The sequence below is a fragment of the Letharia columbiana genome (assembly GCF_014066305.1).
Source record: "Letharia columbiana isolate WasteWater2 chromosome Unknown Sc0000005_s0, whole genome shotgun sequence".
Lineage (NCBI taxonomy): Eukaryota > Fungi > Ascomycota > Lecanoromycetes > Lecanorales > Parmeliaceae > Letharia > Letharia columbiana.
Genome location: NW_023501041.1, coordinates 270,514 through 290,538, shown reverse-complemented (window position 1 = coordinate 290,538; position 20,025 = coordinate 270,514). Strand labels below are relative to the sequence as shown.

The 20,025-nt window shown below is 26.2% G+C and overlaps 2 protein-coding genes across 2 annotated transcripts; one reads left to right on the top strand and one right to left on the bottom strand.

Annotated features, from left to right (window-relative positions):
* Positions 1 to 16,492: 16,492 nt before the first annotated feature.
* On the top strand, positions 16,493 to 17,990 carry HO173_002507 (uncharacterized protein; the record flags this gene model as incomplete). The annotated part of the gene is made up of 3 exons (XM_037304440.1): positions 16,493 to 17,271; positions 17,329 to 17,818; positions 17,880 to 17,990. The coding sequence occupies 3 exons, from the start codon at positions 16,493 to 16,495 to the stop codon at positions 17,988 to 17,990; spliced, it is 1,380 nt and encodes a 459-aa protein (XP_037168533.1).
* Positions 17,991 to 19,264: 1,274 nt separating this feature from the next.
* HO173_002506 (uncharacterized protein) lies at positions 19,265 to 19,684 on the bottom strand (the record flags this gene model as incomplete). Its single annotated transcript, XM_037304439.1, has 1 exon — positions 19,265 to 19,684. The coding sequence occupies one exon, from the start codon at positions 19,682 to 19,684 to the stop codon at positions 19,265 to 19,267; it is 420 nt and encodes a 139-aa protein (XP_037168532.1).
* Positions 19,685 to 20,025: the final 341 nt, after the last annotated feature.

The following is a 20,025-nucleotide window of genomic DNA, read 5'->3' as shown; positions in this document are numbered from 1 at the left end:
ATAAGTATATTTAATATATAGAAAAGATATTAAAGAAACTTCGATAAGCTAATCTCTATCTTAATATTAATAAATATAATTTTTATATTATTAGAGTTAAATATCTAGAATTAATTATTATTATAAAAGAAGTAGAAATAAATATAAAGAAAATTAAGATTATTACTTAATAAAAGAAATTTAGATATATTAAAGATATATAAGTATTTCTAAAATTCGCTAATTTCTATTAAAAGTTTATTACGAAGTATTCTAAAATCGCTATATCTCTAATAAATCTTATTTATACTTAATAGAAGAAAGACTTTATCTATTTATAGACTTAAGAATATTCTAAATAACTCGCTTTCGAAATACTTAAGAAAGCTTTTACTACTATCTCTATACTTATTTATTTTAACTTAAATAAAAAGACTTAATTAGAAATAAACGCGTTTAATTTTATAATTATTATTATTTTATTATAAGAAGATAAAGATAAAGTATTTAGATTTATAATATTTCTCTTTAAAAAGATATCTTCTATAGAGTATAATTATAATATTTATAATAAGAAACTTATAACTATAATATAGGTTTTTAAGAAATAATATTCTAAGCTAGCTAATACCTCTATCGAGAATTCTATTAAAGTTATTTTAGATTATAAAAATTTATAATATTTTATATTTTTTAAATAATTTAACTTTCGCTAAGTAAGATAAGTAGAGTTTCTTTTCGAATTTAACTTTTATATTATTTATTATTTAAGAAAATAAAGTATTAAATCTAATAGTCTTATTCGATAAGTAGAAGATCTATCTAAAAATAAGAATAACGATTATATTCGTTATTAATATCGTATAATTCTTAAAGATAATAATCTTAATAAAGATATTAAGAATATTATATATCTTATTATTATACTTTTAAATAATATAAGTAAAAGTATTATCTCTCTAGCTATAATATTATATAAATTTAATAAATAAGATAATATTAATAATAAGAAATCTAATAAAGAATTATTATTAAAAGCTCTAATAGAAACTTTTTAAGAGAAGTTCTTAGAAAAATTAAGAGAAGTCTCTACTAATTTAATACTCTAAGTTTATTATATTAAATAAAAAACGCTTATAATTACGATAATATTATTTAAAAATTATTTAATTAAAGATATCTAGATAGAGAAAGTTACTATTTAAAATAATTAAGAATAATTTTAAGCTAAAATAAATTATTATATATAAATAATAGACTATATATATCGAATATTCTCGAATTATAAATTAAAATTATTAGAGATATTTATAACTCTTTACTTAAAAGCTATATTAATAGATTATTAATCTATAATAAAGTAAATAGACTTTAATAACTAGCTAAGAATAACGAATTTTATTACCCACTATATTAAAGGTTTTTTTTTTTTTAAAAAATTTTTAAATTTTTAAAAAAAAATAAGTAAGATTTATTTAAATTTCTTTTTATTTTCAAATAATACTAGTAAGACATTTTTATTAACTTTATTATATTACTATCTATTTATCTTAGATATAAATATTTCTATTAATATATTATAATAGTTATAAATAGACTTAATAAAAAGAAAAAATTTATTTTTTTAAACTCTCTAGAAGTAAAGATAGTAGTTTAAGTCTTTATCGAATTCATATAATAAGAGAAAGAATATTTATTTATTATTATTTTAAATTAAGATATTTAATTTATAATATATTTCTAAAAAAGATTATATAAAAGAATTAAGATTAAATCTAAACTCTTTATTATATTCTATCTAGAAATTAATAAATAAATAAAGAACGCTAATACTATTCTAAAATAATATTTTAGAATTTATATTAATTATAATTAAGATAACTAAGTAAATTTATTATTAATAATAGAGTTCGAAGCTAACTTCGATAAGAATATCTTATCGAGTATATTATTATTTCTTTTTATTAAAGAATATATTCCTCGCTTAAAAATAGAACTCTTTATTCTATAAAATTAATTCGCTAATTAAAAGATAAAAAGAGATATTAAATTAATTAATAAATTTATTAAAAAGATAGATATTATAAGAAATTATTTAAGAAGTTAATTTAAATAATTATAAGCTTTATAGAAGAAGTAAACTAACTATTATTAACTCTTAATATTAGAATTTAGAGTCGAAGATATAATTATACTTAATAGAAGAAATATTAAAATTATACGCTCTAGTAAATTACTAGATTATAAGAATTTCGAATTATTTAAAATTACTAAAGCTTTAAATAATTTCGCTTATAAGTTAAAACTCTCGACTTCTATAAACGATATTTACTTTATCTTTTATTTATAACTATTATATCTTAATAATAATAATTTACTATTAGAATAGATCGAGTTTTCGCTATTATCTATCGATATTAATTATCAGGCCTGATGACATCGCATATTCTACGTTAGAGTCCCTTTTAGGGTCTAGTTTTAATAACGTGCCTTGTATACTTAGGGGCTTAGCGGATATAGGTCTACTTCGTATACCTCGAAGTTTTAATATTTCTTAGAGATTAGTTCTACTATTAAATATACTATTAAATTCTATAACGATACTACGTCTTTTATAGCCTATACCCGCTAGCTAATCGCTAATAGACTACGCTCTTATAATTCTAATCTCTCTATCTTTTAAAGGAAAAGATCTATTATTATTATAATATCGGGTTTATCTCTAAATCGTATAATAGAAAATAAAGGTAATATCGAGAGCCGCTATAGCGTCGATAATAAGTTCGAGAATTTCTTATTAGTAAAAGATCTTACTATAAAATAACGTCTTATAGTTACTAAGGCCGAAAATCGTCGCCTAAAATAAGAACATAAATTAGCTACGTTAGAGGCCTATAATCGCGAGCTTTATAATATTAGCTTATCGTCTATAACTAGCGAAGAGCTTATCTATATTGATTATTATCGCGCTTCTAGCGAATATATTAATTAAGACGAAAATACTTCGCCCTAAAAGAATATATTCTTATAAGAGTATTAGTAAGAGAGAGTATCTACGCTAGTTTCGCGAAGTCGAAATTAAGTTTCTTATAAGTTCTAAGTATTTTATTATTAATTAATTAAGAATTATTTATTATATATAATTCTTAGAAGATAATTCTAATATTTAATAATATAAATACTATTAAGCTTATAGTCTAAAGAATATAACTTTCGAATTCTTTAAGTAGTTTCTACTTAATTTAGTAGCGGATCTAGTAAACCGCTATCTTCTTATATACGAAAAGTGAGAGAAGATTAAATAACGCTCTGATTAGAAGATATCTATTTTTAAGATCTATTTAAAGAAGCTAGAGGCCTATATAACTCTATTTTCTAAGAAGTATTAAGTTAATTTCTTCTTAGCTAAGCTTAAACTAGAGCTTAAGAATAAGATTCTAAGTACTAGTAGTATATCGAAATAATAAAAAGAAATTCTTATCTAGGCTATTATATAGAAAAAGATTTTAAAACGCGTACGCTTCGGCGGCGGTTTCTATTCGAAGTCTTCGAGAGGGTTCGCTAAGAATAAGCCTCTAAAGAATCGAATTTCGAAGTCTAAATTAATTTTAAACGGCGGCGCTTATGTAGCGCGTATTTAAGACGATAGCGTAAAGTGTAAAGTTAAATCCTTTAACTCTAATTATAAGAAGAATAGTTATTTTTATTATAGAAAATAGGGTTATTAAATATCTAAGTATTTAGATCTCGATAAATCGTCTATAGCCTATATCGGCGTAGTATTAATAAAAAAAGATTCGGCCTTATAATCGCCTTAGAAGCGAGATAAGAATAACGATTAATAGAGATAATTTCTTCTATTCTTATAAAGAGATAAATAAAGCTTTAAGATAAATAGAGGTAACTCGTTACTCTACTCGATACTAAAGCGTATATTAATTTAATTTCGTAAAAGTTCATAATTTAATAAGACTTAAAATCTTATAACGCTATTTTATCGTAATCGAAAGCGCTAAGTAATTAAAGTATATATTACTATAGCGCGTATTAGCTAAATTACTAATTAGTAAATAGCTAAAATTAAAGTAAAAAATATAATATACTCTTCTATATCGTTAATTAAAAAGGCCTTAATATTATATTAAGTATACTCGAGCTAAGTTAATTATAAGTATTATTAAACTTAGCGACGAAGTAATAGCGATTTAAAGTTAACGCTAATAAATTATAGATTAAAGAATTAATTAAATTTATTCGAATTATCGAATAAAAGTTAAATATATTTATAATCGTATACGCTGCGATAGCGCGTAGCGAATCGAAAAATAAGCGTAATTTAGAGTTTTCTTAGAAGTTATTAGAGTTTAATAACGTTTTTTTTAATAAAAAAGTAGAAATCTTATCTACGCTTAAGTAGAGAGATTATATTATTAAGATTAAGAGCGGTAAAAAGCCGCTATATAGTCTCTTATATAATCTATCTTAAACGAAGTTAGCGAAGCTATAGCGCTATCTAAAGAATTCCCTTTAGAAAAACTAAATTCGTTACTTAACTTTCTTAGTCGAAGTATTAATTCTTTTTATTTCTAAAAAGAATAAGAGGCTTTATCTTTACGTTAATTATCGAGGCCTAAACGCGATAACTATTAAAAATCGATACTCGCTATCTCTAATTATTGAGACTCTAAATCGCTTATACGGCGTTAAAGTCTTTATAAAGCTAGATCTTAAGAATATCTATTATTAAATTTAGATTAAAGAAGGCGATAAGTAGAAAATAGCGTTTCGCAGTCGCTACGACTACTTCGAATATTTAATTATATCTTTTAGACTCGCTAATATATCGATAACTTTTTAAGCGTATATTAATAGAGCTCTTATAAGTCTAATAAATATAACGTATATAATATATTTAGATAATATTCTAATTTATAGTACTAATTTAGCGGAGTATTAACGATATATTAAGTAAGTACTTAAGCGTTTACGCTAGTTTTAACTATACGCTAATCTAAAGAAGTATTAATTCTATATTAAGCGGGTTAAGTTTCTAGAGTTTATTATATTTATCGAAGGTATTATAATAAATTAGAAACGTATCGCTATTATTAAGAAGTAGCTAAAATTAAAAAGTTATCGAAATATATAAGTCTTTTTAGACTTTATTAATTTCTATCGATAATTTATCTATAGCTATTTTAGTATAGTAACGCTATTTATTAACTTACTTAAAGAAAGTAAGAATAATAAGAAATCTAAGTCGTTAGAGTGAATAGATAACGCTAAGTAAGCGTTTTAGTAGCTTCGAAATACTTTTATAACCGCGTTATTTCTACGCTATTACGATTTAAATTTAAAGCTATATCTTAAGATCGACGCTTTTAACTTCGATATAAAGACTATACTTTTATAATTAAATAAGAATAATTACTAGCGATTAGTAATATTCTAATCTAGAAAAATAATTTCTATAAAGTAAAACTATAAGATTTATAATTAAGAGCTACTCGCTATTATAGCGTCTATAAAGTAATAGCGTTATTATTTAAAAGATAATACGTTTTATATTAAGATTCTAACGAATTATAATAATCTTAAAAGCTTTATAAAGTAGAAGAAATTAAACTTTAGATAAGCTCGTTAAGCGCTAAAGTTAGCTATTTATAACTTTAAGATTTTTTATTAAATAGATAAATTAAACTCTATCGACTCGCTATCGCGACGCTTTAATTATAAAAGAATTTTATTATTAAATATTAAACTTTTATCGATATTATAAAATAAGCTTATACTTTAAACTAGCGGTAAGTAGTTATAAAGAGATAAGAAGTTTATAGCGGTTATAGTATCTATATTTCGTATTATCGACGTTTAGATAATTATTTCTAGAAGAGAGTCTAAGATCGTATAAGAGATTACTTATAATATATTTTAAAGACTAATAAAAATATTAATTTAAGATTTATAAGTCTATAATAATTAGATAAGCTCTTTTTAAATTAATATTAATAAGCTAGCGGTTAAGCGTCGCGTACGTAATTAAGTATAGATCTTAGACTTCGAGAAACTATTAAGATATAATAGTCGCCTTTATATCTCTAGAGATAAGATCTTAAGAAAAGAGCTTATTAGTAAATATTATAATAATTTGTTATTAGAATACTTTAGCGCTACGAAGACGTATAAGCTACTTACTCGTAAATATTATTAAGATGAAAGTCTAAAGTAAGTTATCGACTATATTAAGATATATAACGTTTATTAGCGAATTAAAGCTCCGCGATATCGCCTATATAGCGAATTAAGCTCGCTTTTTATCGCTATTAAGCTATAAAAGAAAATTTCTATAAACTTTATTATCGACTTATTAGCGAGTAAGTATAAGAGTATTATCTACGATACTATTCTAGTTATAGTAAATCGATTTATAAAAATAATAAGATATATTTCTATATCTACTACGATCGATATCGCTTAGCTAGCGAAAGTATTTTATTTTAAAATAGTATATCGCTATAGTATATTAAACGATATTATTAATAATAGAGGCTCTATATTTATTAATAGTTTCTAGTTCGCTATTTACTTTTATTTTAAAATTAAGCGGCGTCTAAGTATCGCCTTTCACTCGTAAATCGATAAGTAGACTAAGCGATAAAATTAGATGCTAGAATACTTCTTACGCGTATTCGCTAACGATAAGTAAAATGTTTAAGCGAAATAACTATTAATAATAGAGTTCGCTTATATAAATAGTTAGTATTCCTTTATTAAAACGATATCGTTCTTTCTAATATATAAATATTATTCTAAAATTTATTAAGAGATTGAGAATAACTTTATCGAGGGGGAGATACCCGCTATAAATAATAGAATAAAGAAGTTATAAGTATTAAGAGATAAGATAGTAAAGCGCTTTCGCAGCGCTATTACGGCTTAGTTTAAGTATTATAATAAAATATATTAATCTTAAAGCTATAAGATAAGCGATTTAGTAATATTAGCGATTAAGAATCTAAAGTAGAAACGTCTAAGTAAGAAGTTATCTTATAAATTTATAAAATTATTTTAAATTATAGATAAGATAGGGGCGTAGATATATTATCTACTTCTATTCTCGACGTATAGAATTTATAATATCTTTTATATATCGTTATTTAAGTCTTATTATCTTCGCGATTATAATAATATAGCGAAAGCCTTTATATAAACTTTCGATCTTATTAATAACGATAAGCTTTAAAAGATTAAAGAAATTATTAATAAGATTAAGTATAAGAAAGGCGTTTAATATAAAGTTAAATAAACTAATTAAGGCGAAGAGTATAATTAATAACTATTAGATAATAAACTTATTAATATTAGCGAGCTAATTTAAGTCTATAAGTAGACGAGTAGTAAGCGTAAGTATTAAGTAATAAATAATAAGTCTCTTATTATTAAAGAGCTCGATTAATTATATAAATTAATGGCGAGTAAGCGGAGGCGATAAAATAAGATATAATTATCGACTAGATTAGATATATTTCTAGATAATACTTATACTACGCGTATACTTCTCTATACTTACTATTATTAAGATATAAATTAATAAAATAATTATATTATTTAACTATCTACTAAACTCTACTATAAAGAGAGTTTATTATATTAGAGTATATACTATTAATATAGACGTATTTTTACTTAAGATAGTCATTAAAGAACTATCTAGAAATCTTACGCTAGCGCTATTACTAAAAAAAGGTCGTTATTTAAATATTCTCCGCTATCTTAGCGTTAGAGATTAGATCGAGTTTATCGATCTAATTTTTTAATGAGAAGATAATTAAAGTATAGTCTTCGAGTTAATATTTATCGACGTTCGCCGTATATCGACGAAGGCTCTTAAGCTTCTTCTCTAATAACTCGTTTATTTTCTTTAATTTCTCTATACGCTTATATACCGCTATAAGCTAGCCTTAAAGATCTATAATTATAATAAAGGCGGCCGAAGTCGTCGCTATCGTATATCTCTATAATTTATATTATTAAGTAATCTTCTTATTGAGCTTAGTCTATCGATAAGATAGCTTTTAAGATTATCTAACGCGGCGATAGCGCTATATTAATTTTCTTATCTACGCTTAAAGATATAGAGGGATTTTAATATAGCGATTAATATCGCGCCTTTCGACTTTATAGTTATTATAGAAGAAAGACTTATCTTAAATATATAAATCGTCGTCTTAATAAAAGTAAGTTCTATATAATAAATTAGATATTAGAACTTATTAGTAGTTACGTATATAAAGCGATAATGGCGGGAATAGTTAAGGGTTAGTAGTCGCGCCTATAAGGCGACTATATACTTACTATTAAAGTTATTATTATTATTAAAAAAGGATACTATAAAATTATTAATCTACGTATCGACGCGATTAATAATAGTAAGATACTTATAATAAAGAGAAGTAGACTACTAATATAATAAGATATACTATATTTATATTAGTATTAATATCGACGTTATAGCGCTAGAGTAAGCACTTATAAGAGGGGCGTTAGAAGTTATAAAGAATAAAAATAAATAATTTGAAAGGAGTTTTTATATTCTTTATTATAGCGCTAATACTAGCGGGTAATATCTAGTAATATAGATAGTAGCGACGCGGTAATATTTTGCTATTATCTATAGAACCGCGTCGCCTAGCTATTATTATTATTTCTACTATTATTAATTAATAATCGAGAATATTATCGCGAACGCGTTACTCTATTAATTACTCCCTTCGAATCTCTATAATAAAGATTATTATTACGTTGCTTCGCTATAAACGTAATACGCTATAAAAACGACGTTATCTATAGAGAAACTCTTCTCTCTTCTTTATTTATTAAGTTTTCGAGATTTTATTATAAGTTTTTAAATCTAATATTATTCGCTATAGAAGCTTTTAACTAGCGCTATAGAAACGCTAATACTAAGCGCGTTAATTTACTATAGATTATTATTAATTAATATTATAAAAGCGATATTATTCTCGAAGATAGTATTAATATTATTATATAATATATTAATAACGCGCCTACGGCGCGTAAAGATTAATTCTATCGCGTTATCGAAACGATATCGTAATCTTAACGAATTAACTCTTTTCTCTTATTTCTCTATTAGAGTTTAAAGGTTTTTTAATAAGCGTTCTATCTTTATTTAGGCGCTTAAGAGATTAGAGCCTAGAAGAAGAGGTAATTATTAGACCTAATGCGTTATAGGCCTTAGCGCTACTTACGCTAAGGCGCCGATATCGTATATTCTACGTTAGAGTTCCTTTTAGAGTCTAGTTTTAATAATATATCTCATATACTTAGGGGCTTAGCGGATATAGGTCTACTTCGTATACCCCGAAGTTTTAGTATTTCTTAGAGATTAGTTCTACTATCAAATATACTATTAAACTTCATAACGACACTACGTCTTTTATAGTCTATGTTCGCTAGCTGACTGCTAGTAAACTACGCTCTCACATTAATAAAAGAAGAAGAAATCTATAATATTAAAGAAATAGTTTAATTTAAGCTAGATAAATAAAAAAATAATTTCTTAATTAGTAAGAGAGAATATCTTATATATAAAATTAGATATAAAGACTTCGAGATCGAGGAAAACTTATTCTAGTAATTATTTACGGATATAGTAGGATATCCGAATCTAGTAATAGACTTTTATTATTATCACCCCGAGATCGTTAGCCCTTATTTATTATTTAAAAGACCTTTAAAATAATCTTCTCTATTAGCGCTACTAATCTATAGTAGCTATATCGATTTATGAGAAGACCTCGATATCGTAATGGAATATTAAGTTAATATATCTAAGGATGTTACTTTGTATATATCTAAATATATATAAAGTAATATTCTTAAATACGTTAACTTAGTATTTTATTACGAATTTAAGATTTTCTTATAAGTTAATATAATTACTATAGATTAATAGCGCTAATAAAGAAAACTATTTTAAAAAAATTTAAATAATAAATAAGAGTTAATAATCTCGAGATAGTAATAATAAAAATCTACTATTAAATTCGAATATTCTACTATATTTATAAATAATTATTAAAATAGATTTTTCTTAATCTTAAAGCCTTTATATCTAATTTTATATATTAAATATTCTCTCTTACTAATTAAAGAATTATTTTCTTATTTTTTTAATTTAAATTAAACTATTTCTTTAATATTATAGATTTTATTTTCTTTATTAATATCGATAAATAATAGCGAAGACTCGATCTATCTTAATAATAAATTATTATTATCGAGATAAAATAGTTATAAATAGAAGATAGAGTAGATATTATTTATATAAATTAAAAATTCTAAAACTTATAAACGAAGATATTTAAAGCTTTAATAATTTTAAATATTTTAAATTTTTATAATCTAGTAATTTATTAAACTATATAATTTTAATATTTTCTCTATTAAATATAATTATATCTTTAACTTTAAATTCTAATATTAAAAGTTTATATTAATTAATTTACTTTTTTAAAAAAGCTTATAATTATTTAAATTAACTCTTTAAATAACGTTTTATAATATTTATCTTCTCGATAAACTTATTAGCTAATTTAATATCTCTCTTTACTCTTTAATTAATAGATTAATTTTAAAAAATAAAAAATTCTATTTTTAAGCGAGGAATATATTCTTTAAGAAAGAGAAATAGTAATACGCTTAATAAAGCGTTTTTTATTAAAAATAATTTTAAACTCTATTAATAATAATATATTTATTTATTTAGTCTAATTATAATTAATATAAACTCTAAAGTATTACTTTAAAATAGCGTTAGCGTTTTTTATTTATTTATTAATTTTAAGATAAAATATAATAAAGAGCTTAGATTTAGTCTTAATCCTTTCGTATAATCTTCTCTAAAAATATACTATAAATTAAATATCTTAATTTAAAATAATAATAAATAATTTTTTTTTTTTTACTATATAAATTCGATAAAAGCTTAAACTATTATCTTCACCTTTTAAGAAGTTTAAAAAAACGAATTTCTTCTTCTTATTAAGTCTATTTATAATTATTATAATATATTAATAAAAACGCTTATATCTAAGATAAATAGATAATAATATAATAAAGTTAATAGAAATATCTTATTAATATTATTCGAGAATAAAAAGAGATTTAAGTAGATCTTATTTACTCTTTTTATAAGTTTTAGATCTCTTATAGATATAATAACTCTTAATATATTAAGTAATAAAATTTATTATTTTTAGTTAATAATAAAGCTTACTTACTCTATTATAAATTAATAATTTATTAATATTATCTTTAAATAAAGAGTTATAAATATATCTAATAATTTTAATTTATAATTTTTAAGGCCTAATATATATAATCTATTATTAATATATAATAACTCGTTATAAAAATAATAATTATCTAATTTTAATTTAAGATTATTCTTAATTATTTTAAGTAGTAGCTTTCTCTATTTAGATATCTTTAATTATATAATTTCTTAAATAATATTATTATAATTATAAGTATTCTTTATTTAATATAATAATTTAGAAATATTAATAATAAAGACTTCTCTTAATTCTTCTAAAAATCTTTTTTAAGAAATCTCTATCGAAGTCTCTAATAGTAATTCTTTATTAAACTTATTATTATTAATATTATTTTATTCGCTAAATTTATATAATATTATAATTAAAGAGATAATACTTTTTCTTATATTATTTAAAAGTATAATAATAAGATATATAGCGTTCTTAATATCTTTATTAAGATTATTATTTTTAAGAATTATATAATATCGATAATAAATATAATCGTTATTCTCGTTTTTAGATAGATCTCTTACTTATCGAGTAAGGCTATTAAATTTAATACTTTATTTTTTTAAATAATAAATAATATAAAAGTTAAATTCGAAAAGAAACTTTATCTATCTTACTTAACGAAAGTTTAATTATTTAAAAAATATAAAGTACTATAAGTTCTTATAATCTAAAATAACTTTAATAAAGTTCTCGATAAAAATATTAATTAATTTAAAATATTATTTTTTAAAAATTTATATTATAGCTATAAGTTTCTTATTATAAATATTATAATTATACTTTATAGAAGATATCTTTTTAAAAAGAAATATTATAGATTTAAGTATTTTATTTTTATCTTCTTATAATAGAATAATAATAATTATAAAATTAAACGCGTTTATTTCTAGCTAAGTCTTTTTATTTAAATTAAAATAAATAAATATAAAGATAATAGTAAAAGCTTTCTTAAGTATTTTAAAAGCGAGTTATTTAGAATATTCTTAAATTTATAAATAGATAAAATTTTTCTTCTATTAAGTATAAATAAAATTTATTAAAAATATAGCGATTTTAGAATATCTTATAATAAACTTTTAATAAAAATTAGCGAATTCTAAGAATATTTATATATCTTTAATATATCTAAATTTCTTCTATTAAGTAATAGCTTTAATTTTCTTTATATCTATTTTTACTTCTTTTATTATAATAATTAATCTTAAATATTTAATTTTAATAATATAAAAATTATATTTATTAATATTAAGATAAAGATTAGCTTATTAAAAAAAATTAATATCTTTTCTATATATTAAATATATTTCTTTTTAATATTATTATAAATAAGAATATTATCTAAATAGATAATATAGAATATATTTAGATATTCGCGTAAGGTATTATTAATAAATATCTAAAAAGTAATAAAGATATTATATAATTCGAAAGATATTACTATATATTCGAATAGGCTATACCGAGTAAGAAATATAATTTTTTCTTTATAATTCTTTTTTACTCTAATTTTATTAAAAGCGATTATAATATCGAATTTACTATATATTCTTATCGCGTATAATTTAGCGAGAGTCTCTTTAATTAATAAAGAAGTATTTTAATTAGAAATAATAAATACGTTAAAAGCTCTATAATTTATATATAATCTAAATCCTCTATCGAGTTTCTTTATTATTAAAATAAGTATTATATAAAAAGAAGTATTTAATTTAATATAGCCTTTCTCTAATATCTTATTAATATATTTCTTTATAACTAATATTTAATCTCTAAAAGCATAAACCTTCGAAGTAAAAAAGTTTTTAAAAATTTAAATTAAAAAGCGATAAAGAAAAGTTTATTAATTATAATAAGATTTTAATATCAGCTATTCGTAATATATTATAAAAATTATTCTATAACTATTTTATAATTAAGAGTTTTTCTAAATTTATAAAAAATTCTATAATCTCATTTTAATACGGCGATATTAATAATAAACTACTTTCTTATTAATAAAATTAAAAAATTTAAAATTTTAAGACTATATAATAATAATTTAATTTCTAATTTTTAATTATCTTAATAAAGATATAGATAAAAATCTCTACTATATTCTTTTTTTAAATATAATCTTTATTATATAATTTAAATTCTTTTTAAAAATTTATTATTACTCTAAATAATAAAAGTTTATATATAGTAATTTAAATTAAATATAATAATCTTAAATTTAAAGAATAGATAACAGTTATATTATTTTAATTATAATATATTTAAAATAATATTAAATTACTAATAAGATAATAAAGTATTAAAATTCTTATATAATTTTCTAAGATAAGTTTTATTAAAACTATATATATAATATTTAAATATAAAGATAAATTTATTATCGACTAATTATAATTTATAAGATTATATTAATACTACTTTAAATAGCTTATAAAATTTAATAAAAAATATATTTATAAAATTTAATATTAAAGCTTAATATTTAAAAAGATAATTAATCTTAATCTATTCTTTTAATATAATAATTTTTTATAAAAATCTAATTAATATCTAATTTATAAAGAGATTCTAATAGCGATAGTGTAAGCGAATAGAGAATAAAAGCGAGTATTCTTCTCTTTCTAACTTTTAATCTTTATATATAAAACTTTTAATCTCTAATAGCGATTTAATTAAAGATTTTTAAATTTTTAAATTTTATATATAATTTAGTAAGGACGTTCTTCTTAATATTAATAATTTTTAAAATTATATTAATTTATTTTTTTATTTAATAAATCTATATTTTTATATAAACTACTATTATCGCTAAAATGATATCTAATTTTTAAATATTTAAAATATCTACTTTCTTTTCAAATGCTATTTTTTAATAATTTAAGATACTTATATTCTTATATACGAGAATTTTTAATAATAATATTATTATTTCTTTTAATAAAGAAAGAATTACGCTAATTATTTAAGAAAGTAAATTTTTTATAATTATTATTAATTTTATTTATTTTCTTTTTACTCTTTAAATTTAATATATTATAATAGCTTAAAGATCTATATCTAATACTTATAAAAAAATTACTAATTCTTAATAAGTATTAAAAGATTATTCTAAAATTTAATATTTTAGACGTATAAAGATTAATTGTTTTAAATTAAATATTTTATAGATATTACTATATCTTAAAAGAGTAATAGTTATAGAGGATCGTATATAAAAGTTCTTAAATAATTTCTTTCTATTTATTACTCTTATATTAAATTTAAATTTAAATATCTTAATATTTAATTTAATAATTTTATTATATATTTTAAATATATTATCTAGTTCGTCGATTATTTCTTAGATAATTTAATATAAATTTAAGATATCTTCGTTTACTCTTATTTTAATAATATTATACGTAATAAACTTATAATAATTTTATATATAATTAATTTTTTTAAATTTAGTAAAGATAATTATAGCGCTTTATCTAAATTTCGCTTTAAGATATTAATACTAGCTATTCTACTATTTTAATTATTAATATTATAAAGTTTTAAAATATTAAAATATTATTTATTTTATTTTATATTCTTTACGCGATTCGTAATAAAAAAATTATAATATAAATTTTGATAAATATTATTAGTAAGAAAATTCGGCTAATAAAATATAATCTTTATATTTTTCTTCTCGAAAGTTTTTAAATTAGCTAATATATAAGATTATTACTTCTTTAACTATTACTTTTTATACTTTAAGTCTTATTTAAATTTCTTATCTTTTTAATAAATTCTATAATATTAATACGATATCTATTATATAAATCTCGAAATTTATTATTTATTTCTCGCTTATAGAATAATTAGCTATTACTATTACTTAGCTAAATAATAATTATTAATATCTTTATCTTAGCTTAAGCGATATTCTAATTAAATTCTTTATTTTATTATTTAAATATTTAAATATTATAATTAGTAGTTTAAAAGCTTTTTATTAAAGTTTTTAATTTATTATATTAAATATTAATAGTATTAATAGCGCTTTTTAAAAAAACTTATTAATTAGCGATGAGTATAAATATTATAATTAACTCTTCTTTAATATTATTTATAATTTATACTTTAATATAACTTAAATTAGATTTAATAATATATCTTCTAAAGATAAAATGTATTTTCTTATATTATACGAATAATATAATAATATTTAGAATCTTCTTATCGAAGTTTTTAAGTTCTTTTAAATAATAATATATTTATAATATATTTATAATAATTTAACTTTATCTATTATCTAGATTTAGAGTTAATAGATTTATAGCTAATATTAAATTAATAAAAGTATAAAGAAGATTTAATCTAGAGTTTATATCTTTTAGTATATTAAAGATATTTTTTTTTCTTAGATTTTTCTTTAATTTAGCTAAATTAATCTTTATATAAATAAAAGATTTTTTTTTAAATAATCTTTCGAGTAATAAGCTTAATTCAACGGTTACGGTGTGCCCAAAACCTCAAATGGGACTAGTGGCTTTCCTAAAGTTTTGCGTAATTCAACGGTTACGGTGTGCCCAAAACCTCAAATGGGACTAGTGGATTTCCTAAAGTTTTGCGTAATTCAACGGTTACGGTGTGCCCAAAACCTCAAATGGGACTAGTGGCTTTTCTAAAGTTTTGTGTAATTTAACGGTCGCGAACTGTTTTTCTTTATGAAGGAGTTAGATGGGTGACAAAGTTTTTATAACAACCACATGCTGTCGCATAAGATTAATATTTCTCTCAAAGTTATCCTTTGAGAAGACCTGGAGTAGCTGGGTCAGTTATTTATGGAATTCATAATATACGAGTATTACTTGTATACAATGATGGGTACGAGTAAATACGAGTAGTGCGGCGGACGATCAAGCAGCTAAACATGCACGATGCCCTACAGAGTCATATTTTGCACTACTATTACAACAACTGCATGTCCGCAAAGAAAAGGCCATGAAATGCTAGGCATGAGCTCAAGAAACTTGTAATGAGATAACGGTATCGGTTCCAAATCTACAATTCACGCTTGTCCATCATTTGACTTAAACAGTTGTCAAGCAAGGAACAGCGTGCTTTTGGCAAGCATCCAAGCGTCTAGAGTAGATTCTCCTCTGATACCTTCTGCAACATTAGACGCCGCAATGCTATCGGAACCCGCCCACCACACTTCTCAAACTAGCGCAGCTCTCCAATATCAATATGATCTCGTATGTATCGGGTTTGGGCCTGCGTCTTTGGCCATCGCTATTGCTCTTCATGACCGGGAAATCAAAGCTCGAGTCCTATACATAGAAAGACAGCGGACTTTCGTTTGGCATGCTGGCATGCTCCTTCCGAATGCCCGTATGCAGATCTCTTTCCTCAAAGACCTGGCCACTTTACGGAACCCTCGATCGAAATTTACATTTGTCAATTATCTCAAGTCCAAGAACCGTCTCGTCGCATTCACGAACCTCTCAACTTTCCTTCCACTGCGCGAGGAATACAATGACTATATGTCGTGGTGCGCTTCGCACTTTGAAGAAGATGTCCAATACGGCCACGAAACCATCTGCGTGTCACCGGCCGAGAACCGCATGGGACCCATCCAGGCATGGCGGGTGCTTTCCAGAAATGTCGAGACGAACGAAACAAACACCGTCACTGCGAGAAGTGTGGTCGTTGCTATAGGCGGGAAGCCCAGGATACCGCCTGCGCTTTCAACTGGCGGTCTTGACCGCCGGATTATCCATTCTTCTTTATACTCAAAAGCTGCCCCCAGTATCTTGACAGATGCAAACAAGGCACATAATGTGGCTGTTATTGGGGGTGGTCAAAGTGCGGCCGAGATCTTCAACGATTTGCAAAGTCGATATCCAAACTCCTACATCACTCTCTACACCGGAGCATCTGCGCTCAAACCCAGCGACGATAGTCCCTTGTGGGTCTTTCGCAACCCTGCAATCCGAGCACTACTGATTGCATCCTGATTCTCTAGTGTGAACGAGATCTTCGACCCCGAACGCGTTGACATGTTCTACGATCTCCCCACCGAATCAAGACTGAAAACCACCTGGAGCGACAAAGCAACGAACTACGGAGTAATACGACCCGAGCTTCTAGATCGTATGTACGAGAGCATGTACCACCAACGCTTGCATGAGCCGGACCAGAGTAAATGGCAGTACAAGATCGTGGCGTGGCGGGAGGTCGTGGGGTTTGAGACCTGTCCAGATCGTCGGATACGGCTGAAACTGAAGAATACTTCGAACGGGGAAATTACCATGTCGGATTCGAGCTTCGATCTAGCGGTGCTTGGAACGGGGTACGAGCGGAATGGACATGAGACACTGTTGGAACCTGCGCGGCATCTGCTTCGGGAGAATCGGTATGCCGTGGAAAGGAACTACAAGGTCAAGTTCCGCAAGGACGCCGTGGCAAGTGATTGTGGGATTTGGTTGCAGGGCTGCTGTGAGGATAGTCATGGGGTAAGTGGCGTACTCCTGCATCCATCCTGGCAAGCAATTGACTGACCATCGACACCCGTAGTTAAGCGATAGCCTCCTCTCAATCCTTGCCGTGAGAGGAGGCGAGATGGTGGACGCAATTTTCCCAATGCAGAGTCCAGGTCCAGGCAAATCGGGATGCGCAAAGCTTTGATGGCCTGTGCTGCAGTACTGCAGCTCGAGGACGACATAGGCGAAGAGCTGGGGGCCGTAGGTTGGGAACGCCAGCCTGTCTGTCTGTAATAGTTGTAGGCATCGTATATACAAACAAGCAGCCAAGAGGATCCGGTCAACAGGATGCTAAAATTTTTACTGCGTTGACATTACACCGTACCAGAAGCTAGCCAGAAAGTCTGGCAACGACACAGAAAAATAACAAGAACATCTTTTCTCACCCGCTCGCTCAGGTCTCCCACCGAATAATCTCGTTATACAACATATCGCTGGTGGATTCCATCATGTACTAGAATCAAACCTTAATCATAATTCTCAGCCCCTTCACCAAACAAACAAACTCCTTATTCGTCGAAGCCGCACCGTATGTAACCACCAAGACCCTGGGGAAAACCCCTTCGTACGTATACATCCGAGAGCCAACACGTGCCTCACCTCCGCGACGTCAGACGATCTGTCAGAGCATAGAACGATCTCTGGAGCAGACTGGAGCGGAGTGGAGAAGACTACCGTTTTTTACGTGGTGTGCGGGGGGGAACGTCCGTTGCGGTATTGTGTTACGTGCACGAGTTGGACGACTCCGTTCAGGGGTAAGGGAAAGGAATGGAAAGGAAAGGAAAGGAAGGGAAAGGATGCGGTTTGTAGGGTTGATGGTTACGTACTCCTCGTCCATGCGACTATGGGTTGTCGGGGGTGAAGAGGTAGTGCTGTGTTGAGGTTTCGTTCGCATAGGCTCTGGATTGTTATGTACGGGGCGGTAGAATGGGATGGGGGAGTTGGGAATGCTGATTGAGGATTGTGTTTTGACACGAGGTTGGAAATGACCCACGTCGAAGCCTTTGCAAACGATATCGGCTGGGAGGGTGGGTTGAATTGATGGTGACATTGGCAAGCTTATTGTGACTGTACTATTTTCGCCTCAGTATGTAATAGCATACTCGTACGCCCAATTCTCTTGCACAACTAGCGCAATTTCCAGCGTGGTTCTCCGCCTTGCGACCTCCTGAACCTTTTCCCTCGCGCTTTGAGAGCTTGGGCTAAGCAGATGGTTGAGTGCCCAGGGTGGTGAAATCTCCGTTATCATCGTTACCACCATGACCATCATGCCACAAGTCATTGACGGGGCCAATTCCATCTTGACCGTAATCTGCGCGAGGCTCAAAATAATTAGTCGGAATTTCATCTGAGGCTGAGGCTGAGGCATGCGGTCCGGCTTACTTTTCGTCATCCTCCACCAAGGGCCCCTTGCTTGTATCACCCAAAGACCACATACAGCCAATCGATGGAGCTGACGACTTCTGGGTAAAGCTGCTGAAGTTCTGTCGTCGGCTCAGGCGAAGTGGTCGATGGCGCATCATCTCCAGAAGCGCTTGGGGCGGCTCTGGAGAGCTTCCCAAGAATATCACTAAGAAGCAGATGTAGATTCTCGAGCAGACCCGTGACCGCTCGGCCGGTTAACGGTGAAGTATTGCCTAGGATGGACTCAAGCGAGGATTGACCCGTTTCATAAGCCTCAACGTTGGAAGTCCATACTCGCAGGCGGCTCAACTCGTTTGTCCAAGAAGCTGAGGGAACATCTCCCTCATGGCGATAGTCAGGCTGCTCCGCTCGTGTTTTGATATGATTCAAGGCTGCTAGGCATTTCGTAAGTGTAGTGCTGACAGAAGTTGGCATTGTTCCGTTCCTGCGGATCTGATGGTTGCTCTTAAAATCACTGATTTCTTTCAAAGTAATTGCGGAAGTAGGACGAGTCGAAGAGAATATTTCTTCAAGTAAAGGACTCTGGTTAGGTGGGTTTCATGCGTGACGGTCGTCTCAGCGGTGGCCAATCGAGAGCGCTTAATAAAGAAGACCGCTCAGCCATTTCCCCGTTGACACTTTACCTCCACTCTCCCTAAATAGGCCAGGCTGTAAGAAGAGATGTCACAATATTAATACGAGGTAGCTGGCCTCTGTTTCACCATGTGTGTTCAAGGCGAAGACCGGCGATGATACTTGCAGGCACCCGCAAAACA